Genomic DNA, 21,600 nt, shown 5'->3' on the forward strand with positions numbered 1-21,600 from the left:
ATCAAATGGGAATCAAATCTGAAGTAGAAGAAGAAGAAGAAAGGAAGGAGACATTAACGTCCTTACCTGGACTGAAAAAAAGGAAGGAAGGGGGAAGAAGGACAGACTCAGAAACCGAGATTGAAGAATCAATATTTTCTTGACTTGAAAACCTCAGATTATCTCTGTGGACAATCCATCTGGAAAGCAAGCTCAGGCCCAGCTTTAACACTGCTCTGATACCATGTTAAATTATGAATATCTCCATGTTCACCTGTGCAGGAAAGAAGAAATGAAAATTGGGAGAAGTGGCTGCAGAGAAAACACGTTAAGAAGAGCTCAGCGCACACTCATTGTATTATGTTTTGAGTATATAACAATTACATAATTTTAGGGTACAAAAATACCCTTTTACAACAAGCATAATTACAATACTTCCAACGTTTGGATCTTGATCCGATCCAATACAGAAGTCGGGTCTGGTCCTGCACAGACCCGACTTGGGTCCAAGATCCAATAACGACTTCTTTTCACTATCAAGAGGTAGGATGTTCCTGTTAAGGATAGAGGTGACATGCTGAGGGTATTTTGGTCATTAGCACTATATCAGTCCTATTATGATTCAGATTCTAGGTGACGTCCTGTTGAGGGTATTTTGATCATTAGTGCTATATATCAGTCCTGTTGTAAAACAGATTCTTTGTAAGGGTATTTTGTACGTCACTATTATGTATAGATTCATAGGGCATCCTCTTAGTGTGTGAATAGAGCAACGACCCATTATCTCTCTCTCTCTCTCTATCTTTTTCTCTCTTTTCTTCACTGTACACGCTTCCCAAGGGCTGCACCTCCGCCAAATCTGACATGTTATCAAAGCGGGGGTGAGAATAAGTAAGCACCTCATCAAATCAAAGGCTGCTGGTATGGTGATCTTTATTTTCTTTTCTTCGACCTTTTTTTCTTATCATTTCAATTCTCGTTTTCTATTATTGTTTTCTTTAAAAAAAATTAGCTATCATCACCCCTATCCTTAACCTTAAAGAGGTTCAGATCTGAACTGTCTCCTTTATTCTAAAATAAAAAATCCACGAACCTTTCTTCCATCGTTTCTTTTCTTCCTTTTTCTTGTTGGGTTGTCATGTATGTCACAGGGACTCGGCATAGAGGTTGCCACACCTGCATCGACGCGACGCCGGTGCGGTCAATGTGACCCTGGATGAGGTCAACCCACACCCATGGTTATTTTTTGTCCAAAATGAACTCAGTCTACTTTGACTAAGTCCATTTTGGTCCATTAAAAAAGGGAAGAGCTCGAGATTGGGTAGGGGTACTCTCCTCCCCAATGGGTACCTCAAGCCTCCACCCATTAAAAAAATAAGGGGGTACCTCGAGCCCCCTCCTATTTAAAAAATAGGGTTTCCTCGAGCCCCCCCCCCCCCCCCCCCAAGGGTACCTCGAGCCTCCTGCACCCATGTTATATATATATATATATATATATATATATATATATATATATATATATATACCCTCCCGCACCCCGCACCCATGTTTTTTTTTAAAGTACCTCATCACCGCACCCGCACCTATGTAACATAGGTTGTCATCGTTTTTCTTCCTTTTTCTTTTTGAATTGTTCCTTTTCTTGAATCCTTTAGTATTCTTTCTTGTTTTGTTCTTTTCTTCATTCTTTCTTCCATATATATTCTGCTCATAATCTGCCATATTGCTTTTATATTCATCTCCTTTATTCTCTGCAATTAAAAAAAAAACAATTGTTCTTGGCCATCGTCATCATCATAGAGTTTGTAGATTCTCGTTAAGTCTGCAGCTGCTGTTATCGACCAGCAAAAAAATTACTGGTGCTGGTTGACTGCTTCTTTCTTTCTCAAAATTCTGATAAACTTCTTGTCATGGCTTCACTAAGTTCCAGTTCCCCCATTAATTCTTCCTCTCTTAGTCTTGTCTCTGACAAGTTAAACTCTTCCAGCTTTGTCACTTGGAAGAAACAGATCAGTCCCTTTATCAGCAACCGTGGTTTGATTGAGCATCTCGATGGGACTCTAACTATTCATGCAAAGTTCATATTGCAGTCCGAATCGAAAGATGGCAAACAGATAGATAAACTTGTGTGAAATCCAGATTTTCCCATATGGTCTAAAAATGACCAAGTGGCTACTCTGTCTCGTGAAGTCTTACTTCATATCCCCATAGGCATCTTTGGTTTGAGCATATTTCTACAACAAAAATCTATAATCTAAAAGAAGAATTTGGGAGGATTGTCAGGTGAGATTCCAACTTTTTATTATCTGAGTCTAAGTAAAATCTATTACTGACCAACTTACAGCGATAGGTGCGTCTGTTGCTGATGAGGATATATGCATGCCGGGCTTTCGAGGTTTGGGGTCGAAATTCAACATGTTTGTCACCATGTACTCAGGACAAATACCACAACCTTTTTTTAATCAATTGTGTTTCATGTTATTGGAACACGAAGCTATGTTTGATCTTGGCAACTCCTCTGGAAAGTAGAATATGGACCGGGTGTCTAATGTTTTTTTTACCGGTTCATATTTTGGACCTGGTCGTGGTGGAAGAGGCAAATAACGTGGTAGATCCAATTCTTTTGGTAAAAGTGCAAAACTTCTACTGACTATTGGTGGTGAATCACGTCCAAATAACGTCACATGTCAGATGTGTGGGAAACATGGTCCCATTAGTTCAGACTATTACTGGAGGTATGTGCCCAAGTATTGCCTGCCGACAATCCCTATTCCAACACATTTTCGTGTGCTCTTAGGTGTTTCTTTTTGGGCTTCAAGGCCCCTATCACTTTCTCCAGGACTTTCGGTTCTACGTGTTTCAACACCACCTTTGTATCCTGCGTTAGTGGCATCATATCAGGATCATGATGCACTTAGCACCACATTCAGCCAGATGAATTTATAACAGCCCCAATCGGTGAATCTGTGGCCTACAGGTACATTTGCACAACAAAGTATTAAAGAACAACATGCTCATTCCTCCTCTCCGGCTTCTTCTTCCTCTCAGAATACTTGATATCTCGATTCCAGGGCAGCACACTGGTGACAAGAGATTCAAGTAAAGTCGTACATGCTATGCCTTATCATGAATTGGGCCGGATTATTACGGGAGATGGTAAACATCATCCCATCACTCATATAGGTACTGTCTTTGTAATATTGCGTATTTTGGTACTTAGTCATTTTATAATTTTGACGAAAATTTGGCTAAGTCTGGGAGAAAAATCGTTTGAGACTTGATTTTTAGACTGATGTCTTTGAGTCTGGGCCTGATTCAGGTCTCATCGACAAGGTCGAGGCGAACCAATCGAAACGTGGGAAAGAGTTTTAAATTTGACCTTTAAATTTAAGTGAAATTCAGGTTATTTTCGGGCGAAATTTAGAATTTGGTATTCATGTAATATATCGTTGGATGCATCTCAGAATTATGAGCGCAACAATATTTTGTTTTTTTAATTTCGAGTTCCGGTTTGCCCGAAAATCGTGTTTTTTCTGAAAATTTAGCAGTTTGTTGGAATAGATCCGGAGTTGGATCGGATTGGATCCAAGGCCTAGGATCCATTTTTTTTATGGATTTGGGTTCTATTTAGGTCCTACTTAAATCTGGATTTGATCCAAGTCTTGCTCCAATTTTTGTTTTGGGTATGAGTTTGGATCTTGGATCCAAATCCAAGCCCAACATTTTTCCAGCTTTAAATTCAATATAAAGCCTTAATTTGGGGTTTATTGAGGTTAAGAACCCTTTAGGGTTAATTTGGTTATTTTTGAAAGTTTTTAGATAATTTTAATTAATTAATAATAAAAAATGATTAATTAATTAATTAAATAATATCAATTCCGATTTTTTATTTTTGGGCTGAGTGGGACTCTCTAAAAGACCCTATTCTTACCTAAGAGCGGTTAAAAGAGAGTTTTAAAAAGAATTGAAAGTTTTTTTTTATAAAAGTCAACTTTAAAGAAGTTTCAAAAAAAAAAAAGATAGGAAGAAGAGTTTCATAAAAAAAAAGAAAAGTCACCCCTCTCCCACTCATTATATACAAAAAAAAGAAGGAAAAGAGAAAGGAAGAAGAGAAAGAAAGAGGAGAGAGAGAGAGAAAGGGGAAGAGAGGAAAGATAGGAAGAAGAAGAGGAAGAGGGTTCTTCTTCTCCAACAGCCTCCTTTTCCACCGTTGTTTTCCATATTTTTCTTCAACTCTTGCAAAGTACGGGTCTCCTCTTTTGAATATAGGTGAGAAATTGAATACCGGTTCGATTTTATGTAATATCTTGGAGGAAATCCATGGGGAAAACGTTTTTACGGTTGATTCCTCAAAGGCGCATGGCGGATGACCCATGGATCGTTCCCCATAGCTGATTTCCGGTTATTCTGCATTCTTTTTCATAAAAAAAACTTCTGTACACGTGTTTTCTTGATAAGACTGAATTTCTTTGATGATACAAACAGTTTGCTAAGAAATCAGGTTTTTGATGATGGGTCACGTTCTATAAACAAAAATAAAAAATAAAAAAATATAAACTGGGCCAGTAGAGGACCCATAAACTTTCTGTTTTTGGACCTCACGGTCTGGCCGAACCGGGGCCAGACCTGTCCCTGTTTGACAGGTCTGCCAGGCCCGACTGGACTGTGTCCAGCAGGCCTGGCAGGGTCGGCCGAGCCACAGAGCTCAGCCGAGTGGTGCTCAGCTGAGCTGGCCCAGGTCAAAACAATAGAAGAAAATAAAAACAAAAAATAAAATAAAATAAATATTACATGTTTCTGGGATATCGCCTAGCCCTGACAACATGCACACAGGCCCGGCTGGGCATGTGTATGGGCTGCCAGCCCCAACCGATGGGCTCGGCTGGGCAGCAGTAAGAACCCTCTGCATCTTATTTTTTTTGTTTTCAAACTGCCGCCATCAGAAAACTGAACATGCCAAGTCATTTAATGAAAGCAATCGACGAATCTAAGTGTGCATTATATGTCCACCCATCTGAGCCTATCTAAAGTTTAGGTAAACTGTTATCTAATATGTATTTTGACAAGGGATCAGTTTGGATGCATATGCCACGAAGAATCTGGAAACAAGAAGTGTCTGTGTGACATAGCTTGGCCCTCTAAATGTTTGACGTCACACACCACTGCATTTTCGTTGAGGCTTTAGACAATACACCATGACTAAAGGGAATCTGTGCTTATGTGGATGCATGGAGTGATCTTGGAATCCCATCAGATTGAACATGGTTATCTGTTTAATTTGTCTAGCTCCTGAAACACTCACTAGCTTCATTTCTTGTGTCAAATATTGACTCCAAGTCTCCAACGCAACGAATTCTATCTGTTCATATAATGTTTCTACAGAAGTCTGTATTTGTGCAGGCCAAGTATTAGACTGAGCCGACAGTCAGTCGGTTGGGCATGATTTAGAAGTATAATATATATATATAGCGTGGGTGCTGGGCCGTTTTGGGTATGTTCAGGCCTGGGTTCAGTCCAGACAAGCCCAGCCGACCAGGGTCTGCTGGGCATGTTTGGAAACCCAGCGGGCTGAGTCGGTTGGGTGTGTTTGGGTCATGTACCTCAAAAAAAGGAAAAAGTTGGTGTTATATGTATTTTGTTTCTCTCAAGCCTAATGGGATTTGATGTACAGGCTGTTGCTCATACAATGAGCAGTAGCACATGATTAGTTTTGCTGCGTAATGGATTTCACGTTTTGACACTTGACTGCTTTGCTACTTTATGCATGTCGTCAATGCCTACTTGAGCTTGTGTGACGATCTATCAAGCATTTTAACTTCCAGATTTTTCTCACTCATGTTATGTTCAGCCATGTGCATGCAAAAGAATGACTCTGAACACATGCCTAGACTGTTTATGACCTGCGTGTTCATGGTGTTACTATAGTTGTTCTCTATGCTAGTGCATACGTGAAAGTAATATGTTTTACATGAAGACAGTGTTATGAATACTCACATGTTAAATCGAATGGGTTTACGAATGAAAGTTTGCAGGTGACATGAACATGTGAATTAATGTATGCATTTGACATGAACGTGCGAATAAAATGGAAGCATACGATGAATATGAAATTGTGGACTCATACACATGCATATGTATATTATTGTTTTATGCACATCATTAAATGACATATATAAATGTGCATTGTGAAGCATTCAAAAGAAATGCATTGTGGTATGTTATTCCAGGTTTTTTGTATATGATGCATCGATGGTCGAAATGAGTCATCGCGGGCCGGGTGGGCCTCGAGCTATGGTTTTCTCCCTCTTTATGTACTTTTAAATGCATCGCAAAAATTACATTTATTTTTATTGCACTGTTCTATGTGTTTCCACTGGTGGGAGTTTCGTGATGGTTCTCACAGGGGTAGATGCGAGCTTTTGCCTTTGCTTTTGTATGTTGAATTACAAAACTCAATAATTGACTTTAAATAAAAAGATAATGGATAAGAACAATGTAATATATGTTCTGAGATCTCCCATCGGAAGAATGAGAATCTTAGAGATTCGGTTTTGGGGGACCACGAGAATGCAAAAACTTTGTGTGCACTAATGTTTACCCCTGAACCCAATATTGAGGTCCTTTCTCATGATCACGGTTTTAGGAAGAATCCGCCACTTTACCTAGGGGTTGTGTGTAAACACAACTATTGTTTTGGTATACCAAGAAAGTGACACTTGTGGGGCGTGAATGGTCCCTGGTGTTTCGACATTAGATATGGAGGTCTAATGTTCCGAAGGTGATTCAATCGAGGGCTAAGTTTGAAACACAGTAAATAAAATACAACTTGTGTGCTAAGTTACCCTAGGAACCCTACTTGACCTCGGGCAATTTTACCCGTTTGATGTATCTGCGAGCAACGATAATTAAAAAGAGGAACTTAATTTGTGTGCATTTAATAGGGACATGCATATGAAAAGAGAACTCTAATGAAATATAGTAAAGTGTTCATTCATTGCACATAAATCATGCATTTTCCTGCTATGCATTAGATCATGCATATTTACTTATTCCCTTAACTGTTAAATATTGGTGAATGCATAATTTGTTCTCTAAAGCATGTTAGGTGCGCTGATTACTTAAATTGTGATCCCTGCTATTGCTTAAATGGCCCCTCATGCTTAACAATTGTTCCCTATTGCATAAATGATTAATTGAATTACGAATTTGTCATAAATGCATCCCTCTAAATTATTGCATGAAATCTTATATGTATTCTTTAGCTCACTTGTTTTATTAGAGGTACTTGTACTCAGGATTTCGGTTCTGACACCCTACTTCTATGGTTTTTTGCAACCGCAGGTGATCAGTGAAGCGACTGGCTTCTGGAAGAGCTACGGGTGTCACGCATTTGCTAGACAGTTCACAGATAGACAACATGACTCTTCTTTTATTTCCTTATCGTTTCATTTAGTTGTTACAACACTCTGAATTTTTTATTATGCGATTGTCTCATGAATAGCGTATTAGAAAAGTCCACCAGATTAATCAACACAGAAAGCAAGGATGAGAGAAAGTAAGAGAGGAGGCAACAATAGCAAAATGACAACTTCTTTTCTTAGCCTAGAAGTCGTGCCCTATTTCATATATTTATATAACAGTAACTGGGTTGAGTTAAATATGTTGGATCCGGACCCAAACACAAAATACAAAATAAAATACAGAATACAGAACATACAACTAGAGAACCCGATTCAATTCATTAACTGGATATACGATACAGTCGTAATACCCTCCCTCAAGTTGTGCATGGTCCTGCACCATGGACAACTTGCCTTTGAGATACCGAAATCGCGCACTCGTAAGTCCTTTGGTGAATAAGTCAGCAACTTGTTCTCCTGTTGGTACATAGGCCAGAATAACTTCTTTGTCCTCTACCTTCTGTCGAACGAAATGTTGATCAATCTCTATGTGTTTCGTTCGACCATGATGGATAGGATTGAAAGCAATTTGAATGGCACCTTGATTGTCGCAAAACAGATTTGCAACCTTCACTTTTTCTCCTATCTCGGTTAATAAATGTCGTAACCATGTAACTTTGGCAGTAGCAGATGCCATGGATCGGTACTCAGCTTCTGTGCTAGAACGTGCAACAACACGTTGCTTTCGACTACTCCATGCTATTAAGTTTTCATCAACAAATACATAATACCCAGAAACTGATTTTCTATCGTTTGGATCTCCTGCCCAATCTGCATCTGCATACACTTCTAGTTGTCTATGTCCCCCCTTTGTCTTTGATTGACGATAAACAAGCCCATCTCCAAGAGTCCCCTTCAAGTACCGAAGAATTCTTTTAACTGCATTCATGTATTCTGTACGTGGGTCGTGCATGAACTGAGAGACTTGATTCACTGCATACACAATATCCGATCTCGTAAAAGTAAGGTATTGAAGCATTCCAACTAAGCGACGATAGTACTTCGGATCTTCATAGATCTCCCCCATCTTGAGCACTGAGTTTATGGTTTAACACGCTAGGAGTATTCAATTGCTTGCAGTTCTTCATCCCTGACTTCTCCAAAAGATCCAAAGCATACTTGTGTTGAGTCAACGAGAGGCTAATATTTTGTCGATCTACTTCAACCCCCAAGAAATATCATAGGACACCCAGGTCCTTCATCTTGAACTTCTGACTCAACAAGATCTTTGTGGCCTCTATATGTTCACAGGAACTCCCTGTAATAATGATGTCATCTATATATATGAGAAGCAAAGTATTGACCTGGTGTTCTCGAAAAATGAACAACGAATGATCAAGTTGGGAATGAACGAATCCATATCGTTGAACTTCGATGGAAAAACTATCAAACCATGAACAAGATGCTTGCTTTAGCCCATAAATAGCTCATCGTAACCTGCAAACATGTGTTTCAGGATTGTTTTCTGCATAACCCAGAGGTTGCTCCATGTAAACTTCTTCCTTTAGATCTCCATGTAAGAATGCATTTTTAACATCAAGTTGGGTAAGAGACCATCCATGCTGAACCGCCAAGGATAACACAAGTCGAATGGTTCCCATTTTTACAACTGGACTAAAGGTCTCATCGTAGTCTTCTTCATATGCTTGCGTGAAGCCTTTAACAACAAGTCTTGCCTTATATCTTTCAATGGATCCATCAGACTTGTACTTGATTTTATATATCCACTTAGACCCTACAACATTCTTATCCGGAGGTTTAGGAACTATTTCCCAGGTCCTACATTCATGCAAGGCTCCCATTTCTTCATTCATAGCATCAACCCATTTCGATGATAGAAAGGCTTGGGAGAAGTCGATGGGTTCTTCCTATTTTTCAACCTATGCAACAAATGATTGCATCTTTGTAGAAAAGTTCTCGTAGCTTACCCATCTTTCAATGGGATGTCTGATCCTTTCTGAACGTCTGACCTGCTCAGCTACGTGGGGAGTATGCCTCCTATTCTCGATGACATATACTGCCCCTTTAAATCTTCTGTCATCTGAACAAGATGTGCCAGATGTCAAAGCATCTTCTGCGATGGGAGACACAATAGATTCCTGAGCATCCGTCAATGTGTTCCCACTAGGTTCTGCATTGGCTTCCATGGACTCATACTCATCTGTCACTCTACGACATAGAGTAGGATCATGTATCTCTAGCTAATCAAATAATTCATCTGCAAGCCGCAACTGATAGCTTTCTTCTTCTCTGATAACTCTATCTCCTTTGTTGAAGTCCTGAACATTGTTCTCATCAAACACAACATTTCGTGAGATTTTAATACGTCGAGTGTCTGGAGCATAGCATCGATATCCTTTATATTCATCTGCATAACCAACAAATTTGCATCTACAAGCCTTATCCTGAAACTTGTTGCGCTGAGAAGTGTCAATGTGAACATAACATAAACATCCAAGCACTCGTAATTCATTGTATTTAGGCTAGGTACCAAACAATACAAAATAATGAGTCAAATTATCCAACAATCTCATCAGTAAGCGATTTATTACATAAACCGCAAAGTGGAAAGCTTTTGTCCAAAGACTTAAAGGAATATGAGTATCATGCAACATACTTAGAGCACTTTCAACAATGTGACAATGTTTTCTTTCTGCGACCCCATTTTGTTGCGGTGTGTGTGGGCAAGATATTCTACGCCTTATCCCATTATTTTGGAGAAATTCAGTAAATTCTTTTGATAGATACTCTCTCCCTCCGTCACACTGGAAATGTTGGATGATTGTCGAGAATTGATTGACAACAAGAGCATGAAATAAACAAAAGAATTTGAGCACCTCAGATTTATATTTCATAAAATAAATCCAAGTATATCTTGAATAGCTGTCAATAAATGTGACATAATAACGACTACCAGACAAAGAGGGTTGTGGAGCAGGTCCCCAAACATCAGAATAAATAAGTTCAAAAGGAAGAGAAGCTCTTTCATTTATTGAATTAAAGGGAAGTACATGACTCTTACATAGTTGACAACTCGAACAAAGAGAACCATCAATCTTGTTATACCGACTTAACTTTGAAATAAAACCGCTTGACACAAGTTTCTCAAGAAAAGAGTTACTACAATGACCCAAACACTGGTGCCAAATATTTGGCTTATTATACGAAGACAAACTCAAATAATCCTTAGACGAATCCAATTTGAATGACTGATCAATGGACGATTTTGACCCAGCCCTTCGATCAGGTGAAGAAGTTTCTTTGAGGACATACATGTTTCCCTTTCGCTCTCCCTCAACGAGCGTCTTCTTCATGAGTGAATCTTTGACACAGACAGAAGGAGTAAATTCGACGCAAGAGTGAATATCATCAACAAGTTTAGAGACAAAAACAATATTTTTGACTATATTAGGAGAATGAAAAACATTGGACAATTTTAGGGAACCATCGGAAAGAGGAATATTCACATTTTCAATGTAAGTTATTGGATGAAGAGCTCCATCTTTAGTTTTAATACTTGTTTTTCCATGATAAGGGATAGGTTTCGAAATCTTACCAATATCACCTGTCATGTTGATTGCAGCTCCAGAATCAATGTACCAAGTTCCCTGATCACCTTGTTTGAAATTCAATCCTGACAACGTTGATATTAAAAGATTTTTGACGTTTTCTTCATCCCTTTGATTTTCTCCAATTTTTCCCTTACTTGACGACCCTGTTGTTAAAATATAGTATGCGTATGGATCTGGATCCAGATCCATACGCACGTTAAATAAAACACGTAGAATAATGTTTTATTAATGGCAATATTGTAATATCATCCCATTGTATTCTTACTTATGTTTATATAAGAATTAGGGCTTGGAGGTCGTGCGTGTTCTGCCACCCCAGCCTTTTTGCTTCTCTCTTTCTTTCTGTTTCCTGTGCAGGTGAGGCGTGAAGAAACCTATCTCACTTGTTTTCTTATACATGTGACATTCATTTTTTCTTTGTTTTGCGGGTTGTGCCAACAATTTGTCTTAATATGTCCCTTTTTGTTGCACAGATAACATGTTGGAACATTTTTGAAATTTTGGTTTGCTGAAAACAAGCCTGACGATGTGTTAGGCGTGGGCAACAATCCACGCCCCGCTTGATTATTTCTTATTTGTCCACGTCCTCTCCCTGAATATGTTCCTGTAAACAATACTTCTTGGCTTCCTGAATTATTGCCTACATCTTCTCCTTTAATGAAAATTTCGTATTGTAGCAATTTGGCCCGAAGGTCCTCAAAGTTAGGAAGTGAAGGAAGACACAGGAGAGATGTTACCAACATGTGATAATCTGATCCAAGCCCGTTTAGTGTTTGTTGTACTTTTCCCTTATTAGAAACCACACAAGCCACCATAGCCAACTGATCTGTGATGGTCTTCATTTTGTTCATATACTATGTAAGAGTCATGTTCTCTTTCTTTAAGAGTCGAAACTCCCTCTTTAAATGCAAAATTATTGCCTCTGAAATTTGTGAATAGGTCTTCGCAAGTTGTTCCCACAACTCCATCGCTGAGCACTCATCTGAAATGCCTACAAGAACCTCTTGTGAAAGAGTAGAGGTAATGTAGGCTACAACTGCTTGATCTCGTTTTCTCCAAGTTGTAAAATCAAGATTTCGAATCAACCTGTTAGAAGCCTCCCCTTTATCATCCTTAACTTCCTGCACGTTAAATTCTGATGGCGCAGAAATTGTTCCATCTAGGTGTCCATAGAGATCAAGACTCTTGATAAAAGGCAGTATCTGCCTCTTCCAGGTCAAATAGTTGGTATTATTCATTTTTTCGGAGATAAGCTGACCTAGAAAGCTAGATGGCAAGGTGGGAGAATCCATGAAGATAGAACTGGGACAAGAAAAATATAGGATAATGCAATTGAACGTAGTCAGCAATCAAACGGTCTCCTCTTTTTTTTAGGCAACCTTTGACTGCTGCCAAACACTCAAAGAAAGAAACACAAGACTGGGTAACGTCAGGTCTGAAACAAAATCAGATCAGACTGAGACAAGGGGAAAAGGAGATCCGAAAAGAAGAACGTCAGATCTGATCCTAGTTTCAGATCTGGACAGGACAGATGCAGCAGCAAAAGGAACAGATTTTACTTCATGTTCGATTTAAGATTTGGATCAGCAGATGGCAGGTTTCAGATTTGATTCCAGATCTGTTAATAGAATTCACGTCTGGACAAAGTCAAACCTCAGATATGCAGTTTTTTTTATTTGGGTCTGACAATCTGATGCAGATCAGATCAGACGTAACACAGAAAAAAAAGGAAGACAAAATCAAACGACAGGCAAGGACTGATCTGACGATCAAATCTAGGGCACAGGAAAGAAGCTCTCAAAGAAGGGAAGAGAGCAGAAGAATAGAAAGAGGAAGAGAAAAGAAGGGAGCAGAAGGATAGAAAGAGGAAGAAGCGACACACCTTTTGAAATTGATTCACTGCGCAGAAGCCACGATCAAAGATTCTGCCCGCTCTGATACCATATTAGAAAAGTCCACCAGATTCATCAACACAGAAAGCAAGGATGAGAGAAAGTAAGAGAGGAGGCTGCATCAGCAAAGGGACAACTTCTTTTCTTAGCCTAGAAGTCGTGCCCTATTTCATATAATTATATAACAGTAACTGGGTTGTGTTAAATATGTTGGATCCAGACCCAAACACAAAATACAAAATAAAATACAGAATACAGAACATACAACTAGAGAACCCGATCTGGTTCATTAACTGGATATACGATATAGTCTTAATATAGCGTTAATTATTCAATAAAAGTTTGGTTTGGTATGGATGATAAGTGTAAGCTCTATTGTGGTTGGTTGTTTTATCCAATTGGGAGTGAAACTGTCAAGGCTCCGGGTTTCTGGGAAGATTTCTGCAGTGATATAAAAATAAATAAAAAAATTCTGCATTTTTTAGTGATATGAGTTGGGGTCGTTAGAGTCTTGGTCCCTACTAGTTTTGGTCCCCTTGATCTGTCCAATACTCTTCTTTCTCTCAACATTAATTACAATCTTATTTTTATCTCTCAATTGTTTAATCAAATGAATTCTCATGTTTTTTTCCTCTTTGTCTTCTGTTTCTGTGAATGATATTCACACTAAGTGGATGCTCGTTGAAGGGAAGAGATGTGATGATCTTTATATGGTGAATAAAGTTCCTTCATCATCGGATTCTCTCGTGTTGCCTCCTTCGGGCAGTTCATTGCTTTTGTCTAGAGTAAATTGTCCTAGTAGTGATATTGAGTTATGACATTGTAGGTTAGGTCATTGTCATTTTGGATTTTTGAGTCTTTTATGTAATAAGTATCTCATTCTATTAAGATACAAAGTCAAAGGGTCTTTTATTTCTTGTGACAATTGGCGTATTTATAAGAGTCATGAATTACCTTTTGGACATTCCAATAAAGGAACTTTATTTCCATTTGAACTTGTTCATTCTGATGTTTGGGGACGAACACTTGTTATGTCTCGTTCTAAAATCCGGATACTATGTTATCTTTATTGATGATTTCAGTAGGTACACTTGGATCTTCTTTATGAAGTCCAAGGATCAAGTCTTTCTTATCTTTAAACAATTCAAAGCCTATGTTGAAACTCAATTATTTAGGAAGATTCTTGCATTTCATTGTGATGGGGGAGGTGAATTCACGTCAAATTATTTAATTGAATATCTCCATAATAATGGCATTGTGCATGAAATGTCCTGACCAAGAACTGCAACTTAGAATGATACTGTTGAAAGGAAGCATCATCATGTTGCAGAAACTGCTCTTACCATGATGAATGATTATAAATTAAGAGCTGACTTGAGGACAAAAGCTTTCCACACTGCCATGTTCCTTATTAATCGGATGCCTTTGGATGGGTTGAATGGTGACGCACCTTTCTTCACTGTTTGGAAAACATCCTAATTACTCCATACTTCATGCGTTTGGTTGCATGTGTTATGTCCATATTGATGATTCCTTTTGGAACAAGTTTCCCCCGAAGGCCCAAGTCTGTCAATTTATTAGCTATGACGATGAGGTTAAAGGTTACATGTGTTATAATTTAGAGACTAACCGTCTTGTTATTTCTAGACATGTTGTATTCAACAAAATGAGTGCAGTTTCTGCTAAGAAACATAATTCAGATCAGTTTAGATTAGATCCCTGATGAAATTTTGGTCTGTATCAATTCCAACAACATCCAGTCGATCTCAACAACATGCGGGACCACTTTTAGATTAGGTTCAGCCAGTTGGTGACTTGACCAACAATTAATGATTCACAGTCTAGTCGTAATGGTGATCTAGATCGCGAGCTCAGCATGCAACAAAATTTGGATACTGGTCAGGATGAAGGAACAAAGATTCACGTTCAGGTCAGTTTCAACACTTTCCCTTAGTCTATAAAAGGCATTCTAAGGTGCAACTGGAATCACAATCCAATCAGGAGGCTAATGATGATGATGGAGCATTAAAAAGGATTGTAGATAGTCCTCATGACACAACGAAAACATGTTCTAATGCTGCTGGATAGCTTGTACAAGGAGATCCACTAGACCTCATCATTTGCCGGACAAGTGGGTAAGTTATGATGCCTTTTCTGTTGATGTTCAATTGTTTATGACCTCTATCAATCAAGAAAAGGAGCCATGCAGTTTTACCGAGGCATGTATGAGGAAATCAATGCCTTGCATGAGTGTGGTACATGGAAGGTTATGAACAGACCCATAGATAAAAACATTGTTGGATGTAGATAGGTCTATAAGATTAAGTATAAAGATGATGGAAGTATCGAGAGATATAAGTTAAGGTTAGTTGCCAAAGGGTATACTGAGGAGCATGTTCTTGTTCTTGATGAAACCTTTAGTCTTGTTATTAGAACAGGGACAATACATGTTATCCTTTATCTTGCTGTTACATTTGGTTGGCAGTTGTATTAGCTTGATGTGAAGTCCACATTTCTTTATGGAGATTTATATGAAGAAGTATATATGGAGAATCCTTTCGGCTATCACTTAGGTGATGTTGCAAAGACAACCTTGAGATTAAGAAAGGCTATCTATAGGTTCAAGCAGGCTTCCAGGGCATGGTTTGAGACTTCAACACGGTGGTTAGATCTATTGATTTCATACATAGTCAATGCGTTTATTCTTTATTCACCCGCATTAATGATTTTGATATGACATTGGTTCTTGTCTATGTTGATGACATAATTATAACAGTCAGTCACGCATTCAAGATCTCAAGACCTTGCATCACAAGTTTCACATGAAAGATCTTGGTGTTTTCAAGTATTTTCTTGATGTACAGGTGAACAGGAGTTACAGGACATCCAATTCTTTGACTCTCTCACATAGTAAATATGCCCAGGATTTTTTGCAACGTAGTGGTATGTTTGAATGTAAGCCTGCTAAAATGCTAATGGCATTGAATACAATACTGTATGGAGATAATGAGGGTGATGACTTGCTGGCCTCTTCAGAGAGATTCAAAAGCTTAGTAGGGGCACTTCAATACCTTACTTTTACAAGACTAGATATAGCCTATGCCGTTAACCAGCTATCACAGTTCATGCTTGCTCCTAAGCAAATTCATATGGATGTTGTGACGAGAATTCTTAGATACATCAAAGGCACAATTGTTGATAGCCTTGTATACTCCAAGCCAATGAATCATACATATCTGATGAGCCTTGTGGTGATTGCATATTCAGACATAGATTGGGCAGGTGATACCTCCATGAGAAGGTCAGTTACAGGTTATGTAGACTTGTAGTAAGACATTTGGTTGCATGCTCCATTAAGAGACAATGGATGATAGCCAGATCAAGTGCAGAGCCTGAATTGAGGGCCATGACTACTGTCACAACTAAAATTTATGGATTTGTCACCTTCTTTCGGCCTTGAGGGAGAAAATAGATAAATCTCTAATATATTGCGATAATCTAAGTGCAGTGGCAGTTGCAACCAATCCTATTCAACATGGGAAGATGAAGCATGTTGAGTTGGATCAATATTTTGTTTGCAAAATGAGTGGAAGATAAGTGCAGCCACTTTTTATTTATGGAGAAAATCAAGTGGCTGATCTTTTCACCAAACCATTGCCTTTCTTTTGTCATTGGATACGTAAAAACAAATTGTTCATGGTCTTGACCCATGCACGGTTTGAGGGGGAGTGTTAAGGATAAAGGTGACAAATCCGATAATATTTCTGAATAACAAATCAGCCCCATATTGCCAAATGATAAATAAGGATATCCTTTTTTCTTCAGATCACAAAGGCTCAGAACAATCAAGAACTAATAATATCAACAACTCCAACATTAGCAATATGATATGCCATGTCGTAAATATATATGTTCCGTGAATCAAGGATAGATGAAGTAAAGACAACATATGAGGCTGGTTCAATACCAGATTCAGAAGAACAAAAAAAAATGATTTATTGATTGAATGAAGAAGGATAGATAACCAACACGTGAGGGCAAACAATGTTTTATATTAGAAAAAACAAGATATAGATGTTTGGGAATCCAAAATTTTAGAAAGTTTTCAAGAGATTAACAAGAAAGAGAATAAAAAAGAAAGGTTTCAAGAAAAGAAATATAACAGAGAAAGATCTAAGAGGAAGAGATATAAGAGAGGAAAATCTTGACTTGGAGAAGAAGATAACAAAGAATTTCTTTGGACATACCTTTTGGACCGACTACGAATCTTCAATCATGGGTCTAATACCATGATAAACTTGGTACACTAGAGTATTTCAGCAAGAAGAAGAGACACAAAGAGAAAGAGGGCTGAAGGCACAATTCCCGATATGGGTTGTGTCCTAGGGATGTATACTATGTAGTCAAAAGCACTGACTAGACGCCTAGTGAGGCTAGGCATTAGTTCCCTTTTTCCAAAAAAAGGGAACTTTTTTGCAGACTAGGCACCTGGTTGGTGCCTAGGCACGAGGGCAGTAACTTTTTTTTCTTCGATTACACGGGGGGGTGGGGGTGTTATAAACCCTTCTCTCTCTCTCTTTCTCTCTCTTCTCTCTCGCAGGTCGCCGCCGCCCTCACCCTCCGCCTCCAGGTACACCTTCTCTCCCCCTTCCTTTTCCTATTCTTCTTCTTCTCCTCTCTTTCTCTTTCCCCCTTCCTTTGCCTCTTCTTTTTCTTCTCTCCCCCTTCCTCCGCCTCCTCTTCTTCTTCTTCTTCTTCTTCTCCTCCCCCTCTCTCTCTACTTTTTATTCTTCTCTCTCTTTTTCTTCTTCTTCTCTCTAGTATCCATGTATATGTGACTTTGATTTTTTTCTCTAAATTGTTTATAACAGGTTTTGTAATAAAATAAGTTAATTGTATAGCTATGCTTCAGGTCCAGGATAATGGTATTTTGTACTTTGTGCATTTGTTGATTGATTTTGTGTTTTCTCTAAATTGTGTATAATAGGTTTTGTAATATAACAAGTTTACTATGCAACTATGCTTCAGGATAATGGTATTTTGTAGTTTGTTCATTTGTTGATTAATTTTATGTTGGATACATTTCTGCTGTTAGTCTTAATAATATTTGGGCAGGTTTTGTAATATAACATGTTTTATGTTTACTATGCTTGACGATAGCAATATCTTATGCTTCATGCATTTGTTGTTGATTAATTTTATGTTGGATACATGTTTGCTATTAGTTTAGCACTTTATTTTAAGAATTTAGATTATTTTTAAATTATTTGGCATTTGTTGATAGTTGTTTGCTTTGCTTATTCAATTGTTTTTAATATTTGGGCAGGTTTTGTAATATTCAACATGTTTTTTTTGGTCTATTGTTTACTAATTTTTAGCAGTTCATTTGCATATTTTTTATATAGTTTTATTTTTTTAATTAAGGTACCGACTAGTTCGCCTAGTATCCAACTAGTCTTTTTAGGGGTCCACCGACTAGGCACTTCCTAGTGCTTTTGACTACATAGGCTGTATAACATATAATAAGTGTGTATTGTTACATGACAGAATTATCCCTGATAACAAACAATTAAAACAATACATAAGAAGGGGTAAAACAGAAAATATACATCAAGAAATAAAATACATAAACTAGAGCATGAACTGGAGCATGAAACCCAGATCCAAAACACGTCTCAACAGTATCTCTGTCGAATATGTTCATATAATATAAAGTTAACTGGATGGCAGAATCCCTTTTTCTTATATTTGCAAATTTATTGCAGGTTGAAATATGTTTTTGTGTATCATGTTCTATTGTCTTGTCATCGGAATTTTTGCTTCCTAATATGTATGTATGTATGTATGAACATGTATATATAATTGATGTTTTTACACATTCTTAGGCCGTTTTTTGGCTGAATTGACAAAAGAAGTGCTGTCTGATCTTGAAGCAAGCAAATACCAGGTTGTGCTTGTACTTAAAACTGTTCTATCTGTTCTCAATTGTACTGTATTTTTTTTGCTGCTAATGTTGCTTTTAGTATGTTTCTATATGCAGCATATTCAGTTTTTAGTATCTGTTTTTCTTTTCTAAGACTTTTTATCTTGAATATCAAATAAGAAACATCTCATTTAATTGGTTTGCTTATGGATGGGCAACAAGAAGTGAGAAAATATCAGAAACGTGGCTGGAAGTTTGTGAATATCAGATAGTTGCTCAGTATTCCTTGAAGCACTCATAGATCATGTGTCTTTGATGATACCCTTGGTTTTAGTAGTTGGCTGATATGCTTTTGAGTTTTGACTTATCAGTGTCTCAAGTTCATTGAGGCAAAGATTGCAAGACGCATAGGATGGTGAGCAAAACTCCCTTAATTGAAACATGTTTTCACCACAAACAAGAACCTCAATCTGCTTTGAGAATCCAAGTATTTCCATTTATGTCTCATATAGACTTGATTAAAGCTACAGTAAGTTTTTACTTTTTTATTTTCTATTGACATTAAATTTTTTTATAATTTCTCCATGTTAACAGTAGTATAAAGCCCTCAGAACATACTGTAAAATCAATATAACAGCAGAAAATGAATTCCATTGAGTGAAAAATTTCACCATTTTCATAATGTTAGAAAAATGATTTTGCCACTGACTTATTGCCTTGCACCTTAGGGAGCCTTTCAACTCAAGTGTGTCTCAAACCATGGAGTACCTTGCTTTGAGGCTTGTCATGGAAACCATGATGATTCTATCTGGGAGTAACAACTTAAATGTATGTGGTGAAATAACCATACGTTCGTGGCAGTTAATTCTTTAGTTGCTTTATTCTGTGATTACATGACAAACTATTATTACATCACCTGCTATCATGGACTTAATAAATTGTTTACTGTTAGTTTCTTGTCATCAAATGCACTTCAGATTTGAGTATGAGTCACATGCATACTAGTGTGTTTGTGTTGGCACATGTTCAATATCTTTTGGGTGGTTTTCCTTTTTATTAATTCTCCAGTAGTTCTAAAACATCTGTTTTGCTAATAGGAAATCATATTATACTAATGAAAATTGTAATTATTAATCGATCTCATTTGACATGTCACAGATGGCTGAGTATAGGATATCAATCTATGGGAGGAAAAAGAGTGAATGGGACCAATTAGCAAGCTGGTTTGTTAACAACGAGATTTATAGTGCAAATGCTGTTTGGTTGATTCAGGTTAGTTTTTATTGTCTATTTTCCTGATCTATGTAACTACGGGAGATTTTCCCTTTTGTTTTGAGGGGGAGCGGGGGCGGGGTGGAGTTGATTGGTAATTGGTTATGTATAAGGAGTACAGTGTTGCATGTGCTCTAATTGGACATCCTTTTAAACTTATTTTTGATGTTTAATGTTCTTTCATTCTGTATCTGATCAGCAACTCCAGTCCCACTCTTGAGGGGTTTAGTTGATGATCTGCACCCATAGACAAAGGTCTATTGGTGTTTAGAAAGAGAGAAAAAGAGAAGAAGAAGAAGAAGAGGCAAGAAAATGTTTAGGCTATGTCAAGGGATACTCCTTTGTTAGTCCTATTATGTATCCCCTTCTATACTAGTCATATTGTAAAACTTAATAGCGGTTGATCTGTTGTGATAATTGGAAAACTTCCATTTTGATCCCATAAATCTGTCTGACAGTATGACTACACCATGTCTCCAAATTATTTATAATGTGTATCCTACTTGGTCCAAGCTTATCTAGTTGATTTTAGTGGGGTTCATAGATGTATGTGTCCCCTCAACACAGAGTCAACCCGTTATTATATGATGTGATGCCCAATCAAGTATCTCTTCTAATATTCCACAATTCACTTCACGGTGCAATATCTTTTGGTTATCTGTTTGGTATCTCGTTGAAAGATTTACATTGCAAATGGTTCCATCTTGGGTGCAATAAATTTTGTGTGTGAAAAAACGTTTGCATATAGTGGAAGAGCTCTCTCTCTCTCTCTCTCTCACACACACACACACACACACTCTTCATTTTTCTGCTGTTTGCACTCAGGTTGATTTTGAGATGATTCCTTAGTTCTGTACATTGAGGCGACAATGGTCTGCGTATGATACAAGGGGAATTCTGATAAATTACTCTTCCCACACACACACTTCTCCATTTTTCTGCTGTTTGCACTCAGGTTGATTTTGAGATGATTCCTTAGTTCTGTACATTGAGGCGACAATGGTCTACATATGATACAAGGGGAATTCTAATAAATTACTCTTCCCTCCATTTTAGTGCTTGGCATCATGCATCATAGTTATACTATCTATTGAACAAAGGTCTTCATGTCTCTATTTCATATTGTAATTAATTGGATTGTTGTTTCTCATGCCCTATAGGAACCTAAGGTCTCTGTTCATTCTTTCAACCTGACAAATGCCTTTCCTTGTTCAATACAAGGCTTCTTCTTTGAGTCTTGAATCTTGACTCTGGCCACTTGTCCAACCCTTCATTGTCATCACAAGTTGCAGTCTTTTCAATATATTTATCCTTATAATTAGTTTACGGCAGAGAATAGTACTTTATATAAATCTCCTGATGTTTGGCTACTAAATGTGTGTTTGTTATCTGCCAGTTATACTTTCTGCTATATTTTACATCTGTAGAGTTCTTTTAGAAATTGTCTGCTGTGCAACCAGAGTTTCTGGAAATGCTATCCTTACAGGGGATGAGCACCTCTG

The 21,600-nt window shown here is 37.8% G+C and overlaps 1 protein-coding gene across 1 annotated transcript in view; it reads left to right on the top strand.

The window, feature by feature from the left end:
* LOC149829097 (AMP deaminase-like) overlaps positions 1–21,600 on the top strand; it is a 50,630-nt gene that overhangs the window by 10,582 nt on the left and 18,448 nt on the right. Inside the window, exons 10-11 of the mRNA XM_090017898.1 lie at positions 18,789–18,850; positions 19,985–20,098. Of these exons, the coding sequence (XP_089874024.1) occupies positions 18,789–18,850; positions 19,985–20,098 (176 nt within the window). The remainder of the gene's footprint in view (positions 1–18,788; positions 18,851–19,984; positions 20,099–21,600) is intronic.

Source organism: Nuphar pumila, chromosome 9 (assembly GCF_984573655.1).
Source record: "Nuphar pumila chromosome 9, dmNupPumi1.hap1.1, whole genome shotgun sequence".
Classification (NCBI taxonomy): Eukaryota; Viridiplantae; Streptophyta; class Magnoliopsida; order Nymphaeales; family Nymphaeaceae; genus Nuphar; species Nuphar pumila.